Consider the following 12585-nt stretch of genomic DNA (forward strand, 5'->3'; position numbering starts at 1 on the left):
TGCTAAAATACTAGTGATGCACTAGTAGAGAAGAAATTTAACTCAGAAAACCTTGCAGGAGATTCCACTGGTGTATTAGTCTTCTCTTGCTACATACAAGATGATCAAAACCTGGCAACTTAAAACACCACCCATGTATTGGCTCACAGTTGTGTAGATCAGAAGTCTAGCTCGGCAAGGCAGGGCTTGCTGCCCAGGGTATTTTAAGACAGAAATCAGGGAGTCAGTGGGCTGAGTTCTGGTCTGGAGAAAAGTTGCTCTCATTGTTGGCAGATTCCAGATCCTTTGGCTATCTGTACAGCTGAAGATTCAGTTCCATGCTGGCTGTGAGCTGGGGGCCACACTCGGCTCCTGGGGGCACCATATTCCCCATCACATGGCCCTCTCCATCTACAGCCCAACAGAAGCATGTTGAGTCTTTCCTGTGCTCTGAATTTCTGACTTTCCCATCTGTGAGAAAACAAGTTTTCAAGGGGCCATGGGATTAGGTCAGACCCATCTATGTAATCTCCCTATCTTAAAAGACAATAGATTTGGGACCTTAGTTGCATCTCCAAAATCTTCAAAGTAGTACCTAGACTCGTGTTTATATGTAAGGCCTTGGAAATGGCATATATGACGTTTCCCACATGCCATTGGCCAGAACTCATGCTGGCAAATGTGGTCTGGCTATGTGCCCATGAAGAAAGGAAATGGATCTCTTGAGCAAGTAGCCAGTCTCTCTCACAGGTGTCTAATAAGCCCATCTTGACCTGGCTGTTAAAATCCTTGTTTAACTTATAAATAACCAGTGCCATTTGACTTCTCTCCTTTAGTGGCTCCAGCAGTTCCAACCTGTGAAGTACCCAGTTCTGCTCTGAGTGGAACTGTGGTAGAGCTTCGATGTCAAGACAAAGAAGGGAATCCCGCCCCTGAGTACACATGGTTTAAAGATGGCATCCCTTTGTCAGAGAATTCAAAACTTGGCTCCCAAAGCACCAACAGCTCCTATACAGTGAACACAAAATCTGGAACTCTGGTAAGGTCATTTCAAGCACTGGCCTCATAGCTGTCTTGTATTTGGAGAGGAAAAATTATTAGAACTAAACTGATGGAGAAGAGAGGGCTGATACCATTGCTTAAGGGGCTGCGGGAAAGATGGCGGTACACACCCAGGGAAGTGATGGAAAAGGCACTACCAGAGATGGGCAGACTATATAGAGAACTAATAATAATAATTTTAACAAATTTTGAAAGTTTCATTCTTTCACTCTACTAGTACATAATAACTTTAAAAGAGTAGATCCTCTGGTAAATAATAAAGCATATTTAATAACGTGGCTAAGTAATAAAGCATATCGATGGGCTTTGTTCCTTGAGGAAGACCGTGGTCCCGCCTTCCGCGGCTCCAGCAGGCTCAGTCAGCAGGTCCGACAGATTTTACACTGAGAAATTAGGCAGAAAAACTGCCGTCACACATTGCTATATTTACTTTTCAAATTTATTTTTTCTCAGAGCAGGTGATAAAAGCCCCAAGGCAGGTTTGAGACAGGTTCACTTTCCCTGCTTAGCCTCAACCCTTGAAATATCTCATGATGTCAAAGGGATGCGCCAGGTCAGAACAAGGGTGGGTTCTTTGCTGAGAAATAGGCAACAAAAGACTCTGGTGTATGAATGGCAATGACCTTCTTTTCATTACCAGTTGTGTGCTAGTAGGTCATTTATGGTTTTAGTCTAACTTATCATTAATGACTTACCCTTGCCCATGCATTGCTGGTGAGAATTTTTCGAGTCTGGCTTTTGGCACAACGAGAGAGGATTTCATAAGGTGAAACACACAAGGGGAAACTTTCTGTCCCATCACGTTGAAGTATACAAAAAGAAAAAGGATGTAAGTAGTGGGGAATGACAAGAGAGAAAAAGGGATTCGTAGATCAAAAACCTGGCTGCTTTTCGGAGCATGTATTGCATGAGGATCCAAGCCAGTGAGGAGGTGCTCCTTAGAGACTCATGGCTATCGTGGCTGTGGTGCATGGTGACCACGGCGGTATTGAGGGTGTGACAGGAGGACACCGAAAGCATGCTTCTGGGCGTCCTTCTCACCCTCTGTGCTGGTCCTGGAAGGATCCTTTAAGGTGTTCAGGACCTACTGTGTTCCCTCCCTCCCTGACTGTCTCCTAACTTCCTCCCTCCTTTCGCTTCCTTGTCATCCATCCGTCCATCTTCGCTTCCTTCCTTCCTCTTCCCTCCACTTCCCTCCAGAAATCCACCAAGGGGATCAATCCACTCAGAGCAGTTATCAAACCTATTATACCAGAGTCTTACCTTTTGGTTGTTTTGGCAGAGAGTAGAAGGAGCAAAGGTTAGAGCATTATCCTTTCAGAATGTTCGAAGATGCTGCAACTGATAGAATTTGTAATCCCATAAACCACACTGATTAAGATCTTCCTAGACCCTCTGCTACTTCCTGGTAGCAGTTCTGGTTCCTTAGAGGAAGTGTTCATTACTTGCTGCTGTAGGGAACTCACTTGTGGCTGAGGAAGCTGCCTTAGCCCTTTTAGGCCGAGGAGGCCTTTCGTTACAAATGGTGTTTCCTGGGAATTAGAAATACCACCAAACTTTAAACTAGCATGTGCTATAAACTTTAAAAAATGCCCATTGCCTTCCTAACCATACCCACTTCCACGGTATCACGAAACAAAGACACTTCCCCATATATATTTAAGACTTTCTCTGTCAGAATAAACAGGAAGCCCAGCTCCTTACCCCTTGAAGGCATGGCCGAGTTTTGAATTCACAGTCAAGACATCAAGTCCTAACTCATGACAAAGGAAAGACTGACTTCATGCTAAAATTCAAGAGACATGGTTAGTTGAGGAGTCTTCTTGCAGATTCATGGCTTAAAATATATATTTATTTTCCTTCCACAAATAGCAATTTAACACTGTTTCGAAACTAGACAGTGGAGAGTATTCCTGTGAAGCCCGTAATTCTGTTGGACATCGCAGGTGTCCGGGGAAACGAATGCAAGTAGGTAAGCCTGTGGTGCTGGGAGGAACGATGGTCTGCAGTCAGAGCGCAGGTGAACTTGGGGATGGGAAGGAGCCAGGGGTGGGACCGTGCCTGACTGGCTAGAAGAATAACCAGAGGGAGTGTTTAAAATTAGCTTGACATAATGTGTTGCAGAAAGCAAACATGCTGTTCTTAGTCCATCTCCCAAACAAGCCAAGAATATTTAGCACTCTACTCTTCAAGTTTTTGGATTTTTCAAACCATTTAAAAAAAAAATATTCTTGTCCTGGTGTTCTTTCAAACAAAAGCAGAGAGTCTTGTAAGTTGCTCAGGGTCAAGGATTGGGGAGTTCAGTTTCCAGCTCTGTCACTTACTAGCTACATATTCTTGGGTGAATTATTTAACCACAGTCTCCCCAAAGTAGAGGTAATAATACGCTGTCTCCGTTGTGTTACCGTTCCATCGGTAGAGCATGTGACTGTTGATCTCAGAGTCATGAATTCAAGTTCCACATTGGGAGTACATCTTACTTAACAAAAAGAAAAAAATAATCGATATTTGAAAGGGTTAGAATAGCACTGGCATATTGCGAGCACTGCCAGGAGTCGGCCGTCTTAGTGGTGGATAATTTTTTCAGTCCCCTAAAATAACAGTGCTTTACTTATCCCAGAGCGGGCTCTCAAGAAAGACATGTCAAATGTAGTTATGGATCTTTATTTGCTATAAAACATATCTGCCATATATTTCACAAAATAAGCTTCTTAGAAGTCAATAAAATTAGTACAATAAATTAGTACTCAGGAATCTTTTCAGATTATATGAGTTTCAGGGAAAACTTTTTTTCCTTTTATTTCTAATAATTTGGTTCCATTCTCCCTTGGTGAAAGTCCTGTGTTTTGAAAAAGATTATGTCATAGGGCAGCTGGAGATTGCTCTTGTGGGGTTAAAGGTCATTCCAGAGGGCTGCACCCCGAAACAGAATACGCACGGGTCCCCTTCGTTCAGGAGTTTGTCCTCATCTCTTTGAGGTCAGAAATTCATGTCTTCAATGTGCTCAGAGATATACAGATCTATGCACCCTAATTTGTGGTGTTTATGTACGATTAAACTCTTGGGATTGTTTTTTAAAGAAAATATAATCTTTTTTTTTTTTAAAGATTTTATTTATTTATTTGACAGAGAGAAATCACAAGTAGATGGAGAGGCAGGCAGAGAGAGAGAGGGAAGCAGGCTCCCGGCCGATCAGAGAGCCCGATGCGGGACTCGATCCCAGGACTCTGAGATCATGACCTGAGCCGAAGGCAGCGGCTTAACCCACTGAGCCACCCAGGCGCCCCAAGAAAATATAATCTTATTAGACCTTAGAATGCCATAAAGGATAAGATACTCAGGAGTGTATTGTAGTTTCCACAAGTGTCTTTTTAAAATTCAGGGTTACATATTATCCATCCAATTCACTCAAGTGTTGACAGTTATAGTCAAACATAAGCATTTGCTTAAAATATCAGAAGTATCCGTCTTAGTGCTGGAGTTACCATTAGAAAAGTCATCAGAACATATTTAAAACTAATGCATGAATACCGTGTTTTCCTAATTGCATTTATTCACATATTACCCTCATGGTTTTTTTTACTTATGCCACCAGCACTATTTATTCTTTCTTTAAATGGTCCTGTTTAATTTCAATGCCTAATTTAGCCTCATCTCAAGAAATAATACCTTTGATGTCATGGCCTTAACATATGAATTACATTTTCCAATCATGCAATTTTATTTGGAATACGTTATTCCAAGCATGCATGTTTACTTAAAATGTGAAACAGCTGAAATTTAATAGTTTGCATTACACTAGTTTTGTTTTTTTGGGGTTTTTTTAAAGATTTTATTTATTTGACAGAGATCACAAGTAGGCAGAGAGGCAGGCAGAGAGAGAAAGGAAGGGAAGCAGGCTCCCTGCTGAGCAGAGAGCCCATTGCGGGGCTCAATCCAAGGACCTTGAGATCATGACCTGAGCCAAAGGCAGAGGCTTTAACCCACTGAGCCACCAGGTGCCCCACGTTGCACTAGTCTTACCAGTTTAATTTGACCATGATTTTCACATATCTACTCTTTTTGGTATAAATCAGCTTAGAAGTTAAAATTTGTTCATTTAATGCTCATCCATTGATCCTAGATATTTCATGACCTTGGGTTGAAATTGAATATCTTTTGATACATAAAAATTTGTGAAATCCTATGTCAAGTTTCCTTCATGAGTTATCACTAATAACTTACGACCAAACCAGAATCTATTCTAAGGAAGCTCTTTTTGAAGTATAAAAAGAAAGTAAATCATGGATCTGATGATTATGCCCAAGCTGCCCCCTGTAGAACTCCCAGGAGACCCTGCTCACACTTAGCATCTTAACAGTTTGGTTCCTTTTGTTTCGGTTAGAATGATGATGCCTTCCTTTTATAGTGACTTTTTTTTTTTCCAAGAAAAAACAAAATATTTTTGTATATGTTGTTACTAACTCATCTCTAACTTACAAGTCTTCTTCCATTTCACTGAGAGAAGTAAAGTAAAATTTATACCATAACTTACAGGATAAGACAGGTTTTTGTTGTTAGAATCTGCCTTGAGGTTGAATCCTTCATAGATGTCAAGTTCATTGACAAACTATAGAACGGATATTTGTCTGATAATAGCCCTGAGATTGAAACCTTTGCAGACGTCACATTCGTTGACTGCTATAAAGAAAATAGTAGGTACAGTTTGGTTCTGTAGTTATTAACTTAATTTTGCCTTATTATAATTAGTGTAGATTTTTTCCTTATTGATTTCATTTAGCCTTAAATTATTAATATTGTGGAATGTTTTTCTCTGTCTGCTACTTTTTTAAGTAAATAAATAGCTGGGTCTTACTGACCTCTCAATGCTCAAGCAAAATGAACTGAGTTTTTTGTTCGTTTGTTTGTTTGCTTTTTAAGATTTTAGTTTATAGTACCCAATGTGGGGCCTGAACTTATAACCTTGAGATCAAGTGTCACATGCTCTACTGATTGAGCCAGGCAGGTGCCCCTAAAAATGAACTGACTTTATACCAAGCAATAATTAATGTTTTGTACTCTAGTCAAATTGCTCAGCCTTCCAAAAAATGTATTCAGTTTTTTTTTCTTAAAAAATCAGTTAATAATTCAGATATATGAGAAAATTAATAACCCTTGGTGTTAGAAAAAAATTTTGAGACCAAAAAGTTTTATGATGAGGATACTCACTTAAATAATATTTCTTAAAAAAATCTTTCCCAAAATGTGCAGTGCTTTTAAATATCTACAATTACTGTTGAGAAAATGCTACCTATATTTTCTCCAAATTATTTAATCACATATTAATTAATACTTGCTTTTAAAAACAAGAACTCTTTGAGGAATTGTACCTTTAACAAGTGTAGGTAATTTATATATTAATCAATATATAGGAAGTATCCAAATGATGGAAAGGTGTGGCTCATGAAATCCTGATGGACAAGCTGGAGAAATGTGACCCAGGTTAAATATTTAGATGTATTCACACAGTTGGAGCCCATACCCAGAGGGTATAATAAATTCCATTATATGAAGGGAGGTGTGTAATAGCCTTTCCATAGTTCTTTGCCTAACAAAGTCATAGTCATCATTTTATTAGCGATCTGAATGGGGGTGTTTTTGATGTTGTTCCCAATTGCATAAATATTAATCTTGGAAGGTTCATAATCTAATCCTTGGACAACAGAATCAGTATCTGAAAAGAACCTCGCAGGTTAGTAACATGGTAGTGATTTCAAACTTGGGTCCAAAAAATCCAGTTGTATTAGGTTAGAGGAAAGATCACTTAATAGCAACAGGAAAAAGCCTTGGGGAGTGTAGTTCATTTTAAAATTAATGGGATGATAATTTAATGGCATATATGTTGTGGGTGTGTACCCATACAAGCCCAGTTAAATTCAAGAAACATGTTTCCAGCTCTTATTTTATAGAACAACAGTCACATGGCTTTCTTGGGGGCTGAATGAGTTTTCCATTATTGATAAAATTGACCCAGATGATGGTGTAGAAGAATTCTGAGTAGAATTGGGGTTGTGTGGTGGTTTAATACTTGACCTCACTGAACCTTGAAGATCACTTCCAATCTGGTATTTAATCCGTTGAAGTGCTATTTCCCCAAATGAATGCAAGAGAATACCATACATGTTATTTCTGAATCATGGAACTTCTTTCAATTTAAGATTCTTGCAAAACTTAATTCTGTTAGCATTTTCAGTCAGTTTTGAACCTTGTCCTGGAAGGGAATCAACGGAACAGGCTTAGCAGCATGGAACCACCCATGTTAATAGTATAGCGACCAATGGGGAGCTTACTTGAATTTTCTCAATTTAATAATTGAATCTGTCCGTATATTTGACCTGAATTCATGCATGGCTTGTTTTGCATTCCAGATGATCTCAACGTAAGTGGCATCATAGCAGCTGTAGTAGTCGTGGCCTTAGTGATTTCAGTTTGTGGCCTTGGCGTGTGCTATGCTCAGAGGAAAGGCTACTTTTCAAGTAAGTGAATCTCACTCTTCTTTTCTAGATAACTTCCTGTGGATATAGAGTTTTCTTACAAGACCTTGTATCTCTCAATTAGTTCTAACAAATTCTAGTGGGTATTTTTCCTTGTTTTTTCTGCAGCAGAAAATGTCCTAGGTGACAGGTAGGTGAGTTATGAAGGACCTTGGCAAACAGAGGGAGAAAAGGCAGAGCTTCCTCATCACAACGTTCAGGAAACACCACAGACTATGTGAGAGGCACCGTGGGGTGGCTTAATGGGGTGATACTGACAGATAGTCAACGCACTTGGATATTTATAGTATATTGACTTGTATTTAAGAGCCCCTTAAGTTAGGAATTATGTATCTCAAGATGTAAATGGATTTCCAGTTTTATCATAAGAAGCTTCATTGAAATATTTTATCAGTGTTGAATACCAGAATGTTGAATGTCAACTTAGAATAACTATATATATAGCCTTGTTCAATAAAAACTAGAAACCTGTAGTATTACAGTTGCTTCTGGACAAAGTTTTTAATTCTTAGGTTTAGACCTCTTATAACTCCAAACACCCATTTTATGATAAAATGGGTTTAATATGAATGAGATTTGAAAATAATGTATTATTCTTTTAAAGTATTTCTTTACTCCCCATCTTTATTTAAAATTAGGGGATTTTTTAAATTTTCTGAGAGCTCAAAAGCTGCAGAACTCCATCAAGTCTGTTGGAAAGAGTGTACAAAGCAGGATTTTTTTTAAAGAATAGTAAATTAATTTATAGCATAAGCAAGTTTTAGACCCATTGTTTTATAGTGAACATTAATTTTAGAACTTAGGTTTAAAAAACATATTAACATAAAAATTAACCTATAAATAGATATTCAGTGTTATAAAATGTTTCCATGGCATTGTTTCAAGCATATTCCCTATAATTAAGAATAGCTGCTTTGTGAATTAATAGCTCCTTTCCTTGGTGCTCCAATCTTAGTCTAGTGTAAATGTAACTTTATGAATGGAATCCAGCTGAGGCCCCCTGCTGGTCACCGGTGAAAGTACAGACAGATAAGATGATTCAGACAAAATTCTTGTCATCTTTATCCACAGTTGCAAAATAAAGTATATCTTATTGGAAACTTGGTAAATACATTTTTCTTAAAATGCTGAATTAGGGACGCCTGGGTGGCTCAGTTGGTTAAGCAGCTGCCTTCGGCTCAGGTCATGATCCCAGCGTCCTGGGATCGAGTCCCACATCGGGCTCCCTGCTGAGCAAGGAGCCTGCTTCCCCCCCTGCCTCTGCCTGCCATTCTGTCTGCCTGTGCTCACTCTCCCCCCCTCTCTCTCTCTGATAAATAAATAAAATCTCTTTAAAAAAAAAAATGCTGAATTAATCAAAGATTTGACTTGGGTGTTAGGAATTCATTAGTGAAGAATATTACTCCCATTCTCAGCTGATAGAAAATCTATCCGAAAATCTATATGAAATCTTGATTTCAGACAGGAGTTTGGTGGACCAAATCCAGCCTGCCACCTGGTTTTCTGTGGCTCACAAGCTAAGAATGGTTTTTACAAATGAATATTTACAATCTATTTGATAAGAATAGATTGAATCCCAGTTAGAAGAAATGTTATACTTGTCAACGAAAGATTTGTTTTTCCAATTAATAGACCTATACAAAAGACTTTGATTATTATTATTGTATTTTGAATTTTATTAATAAAAAATTTCTGGAAACTTGGTCTCTCTTATTATGTAAGTGCCTACTTAATACTTCAATTCTACCTCTTGGCCCAAAAAACCTAAAGATTTGCCTTGTGGCCCTTGACTTGTGGCCCTTGACAGAAAAAAGTTTGCAAACCCTTGATTTAGAAAGTACAGATGTCACCAAGAGAGAATCAAGATTGAGAAAAAGAAATTAAGCCTAAACTTGCTTTTCTATGAATATGTATCCTACCATATTACTCTTGCATTAATGATATATCCTTATTCTTTTGTAGAAGAGACGTCATTCCAGTAAGTATACTTTCTTAAATGCATGTCTTTCTGCCCATACCAGCTAATTTTCGGCTAATTATCTATTTTAAGTCAAACATGGACAGTTGGGTTATTTGTGAAGGTTTTATCCTAAGGGAAGTGACTCAAATTCATCAAGAAATATCTCCCACCTCATACCTACCTGTCAATGCTGTTTAATTAGCTAGAGAAGACAGGTAGTCACTAATTCGACTCTGTAGGCATTTCTGTAGTACTCTTTAAAAAATATATTTTCTGTATTTTGATAACTTTAAATTTTTCAAATAAAAATTTATTAAACAGCCATTTTCACATTGAATTGGTTACTTTTTTGGTGCCCAGCTCTGTCCTAAGGAGTGGCCACACAGCAGTGAACAAAACAGGCTACACCACTCCCTGCCTCGTGGAGCTTACATAGAGAAGGGTGGAAAGTGAACACACATGTAAACTCTACAGCATGTCAGACTGTGATAAGTGTTCCGGAGTCAGCTAAAGTGGATAAGGGAATAGAGAGTACATGGGGTAGGAGAGGAGATTGTCCTTTACAGTGGTTAGGTGGTTCATTCACTGATGAAGTGGTGTTTGAGAAGGTCCTAAAGGAGCAGAAAGAGCCAATTATGCAGATACCCATGAGAAGAGCGTTCAAGCAGAGGAGAAAGTATAGATGGAAAGGTCTAGAGTCCAGGCCCACCTGCAGTATCTGAGGCACATGGAGCGGACTGGTGTGGCTGAAACTGAGTGAGGACAGGAGAGGGAAGGGATAAGTGTGCAAACGTAGTGGAGGCCAGATGACACGGACCCCTTCAGGGCACTTGTGAGGAGTCTGACCTTAATTCTGAGTCAGATGGGAAGTCATTGGAAGGCTTTGAGCCAGCAAGTAGTATCCTGTTACTTAATTTTTAGAAGCTCACATTCACTGCTCTGTTAAGAATCAACTATAAGGGGGGCACCTGGGTGGCTCAGTGGGTTAAAGCCTCTGCCTTCGGCTCCAGTCAAGATCTCAGGGTCGTGGGATCGAGTCCCGCATCGGGCTTTCTGCTCGGCAGGGAGCCTTCTTCCTCCTCTGTCTCCGCCTGCCTCTCTGCCTACTTGTGATCTCTGTCTGTCAAATAAATAAATAAAATCTTAAAAAATAAAAAGAACCAACTATAATGTAGCGAAGAGTGGAGGAAGTTAGGAAATTACTGAGTAATTATCCAGCCAAAATAAAATGGTGGCTGGTTATGTGAAGCAATAGGATTCTGGATACATTTGAACAATTTACTGATTGGTTGGATGTCGATGTGAGAGAAAAAGAGAAAAATCAAAGATAGTTCCATGGCTATGAGAAGAATGATGTTACCAATTTACCACAATGTGCAAGATTTCAGGAGGAGCAGGTTTGGGGGCGTTAGGTGGGAAGGTCTGGAATGTTTGGGAATTTTAATATTTGAGATGCCAATCAGGCTTCCTAGTAGAGATAATTAGTAAATAACAGGATATATAAGCCTGGAGTTTGTGGAAATAACTAGGATCAGCAATTTAAAAATCATTGGTGTATGAGATGACAAAGGTTTTTTTTTAAATATTATTTATTTATTTATATAAGAGAGAGAGAGAAGAGAGCAAGCACAAGCAGGTAGAAGAGCGGAGGGAGAGGGAGAAGCAGACTCCCCGCTGAGTAGGGAGCCCGACGCGGGGGCCCAATCCCAGGACCCTGGGATCATGTCCTAAGCTGAAGGCAGACACTTAACCCACTGAGCCATCCAGGCGCCCTGAGATGACAAAGTTTATGTGCACTTGATTTGTGACCATCCTTTGGGTGTACCTGGAAATGGCAGACCCAACGTGGGGCAATGGGCATTCGCATCTACTCTCAGCTGCCATGGCTCTAGAGATGTCATAATCTTCAAGTCTTTTTGAAGATTCAGCTGCCATTGATCTCCTATTTCCAGACTTCTTGCTCAACCCTGGTTGCTCATTCTAATCCTATCCCAATACGAGTCCAGGATGAGTTCCAAGTTATCAGGACTAGCAGTCGAGAAGGGGGAGATTTCAGAGAACAGGGTTGCCTGATATAGCCTCCCACAACCCACCACAGGCAATTGTGAGGACTGCCACTTTTATTGAGGTAGCTGGAAAGTAATTAGAGGGTTTTGAGCAGAAGAGAGAATCAATCATCTTACATAAGGAGAAAGGTCGACATTGCTACTGTGAAGAAGTTTATTCTTATTTTCTATCACAATGTCTCTTAACAACCCAGGGAGGAATCTGGGAGGCAGTATCTTTACTCCAAGACACATCTCCTGACATTTGTCAAATCCATGACCCTTAAAATTTGTTGGGTAATGAATCGGATGTTATATTAATTTGCTAGGACCGCTGTCACAAAGTGCCACAGATAAGTAGCTTAAACAGAAATTCCTTTTCTTATGCTTCTGGAGGCTACAAGTCCAGATCAAGGTGACAACCAAGAAGGATTGGTTCCTTCTGAGGGCGGTGAGGGAAGTTCTATACCAAGCCTCTCTCTCTCCTTGGCTTGTACATGGTCTTCTGTCTTCATATTGTCTTCCTTCTGCATGTGTTTGTCTCCACATTTACTCTTCCTATAAGCCCAGCGGTCATTTTGGATGGGGTCCACCCTAATGACCACATTTTATTTTAATTACCTTTGTAAAGACCCTGTCTCCAAATATGGTCACATTTTGAGGTATTGGTTATTGGAATTTCAGCATGAATTTTTGAGGAAGGCAGCTCAGCCTATAACAGATGACTAGATAACTAGAACCCTAGTTACCTTGTAAAACTTTCTTTCCATATGGGGCGGGGAGAGGGGGAGGGATAAATTTTGATCATAATGTTCAAGATTTCAAATTGCTAAATGTTAAAATGTTGCTAAGTTAAAAGTGAGTAAGTCTCTGCACATTCCAGAGAAATCTTTAGTCTTAGGCTACAAAGATACATAGGGCTTCACAGGCTGATACTTTGTTATACGGTTTTCTCTGTGAATATTGCCTATAAATATAAGAAATTCAGTTAAGAATGCTGGCATTT

At 39.5% G+C, this 12585-nt stretch overlaps 1 protein-coding gene across 1 annotated transcript in view; it reads left to right on the forward strand.

The window, feature by feature from the left end:
- Positions 1-12585, forward strand: part of JAM2 (junctional adhesion molecule 2) — a 63416-nt gene that overhangs the window by 48696 nt on the left and 2135 nt on the right. Inside the window, exons 5-8 of the mRNA XM_059392184.1 lie at positions 816-1018; positions 2914-3013; positions 7449-7556; positions 9537-9552. Coding sequence (XP_059248167.1) covers positions 816-1018; positions 2914-3013; positions 7449-7556; positions 9537-9552 — 427 coding nt within the window. The remainder of the gene's footprint in view (positions 1-815; positions 1019-2913; positions 3014-7448; positions 7557-9536; positions 9553-12585) is intronic.

Source organism: Mustela nigripes, chromosome 2 (genome assembly GCF_022355385.1).
Source record: "Mustela nigripes isolate SB6536 chromosome 2, MUSNIG.SB6536, whole genome shotgun sequence".
NCBI classification, from domain to species: Eukaryota; Metazoa; Chordata; class Mammalia; order Carnivora; family Mustelidae; genus Mustela; species Mustela nigripes.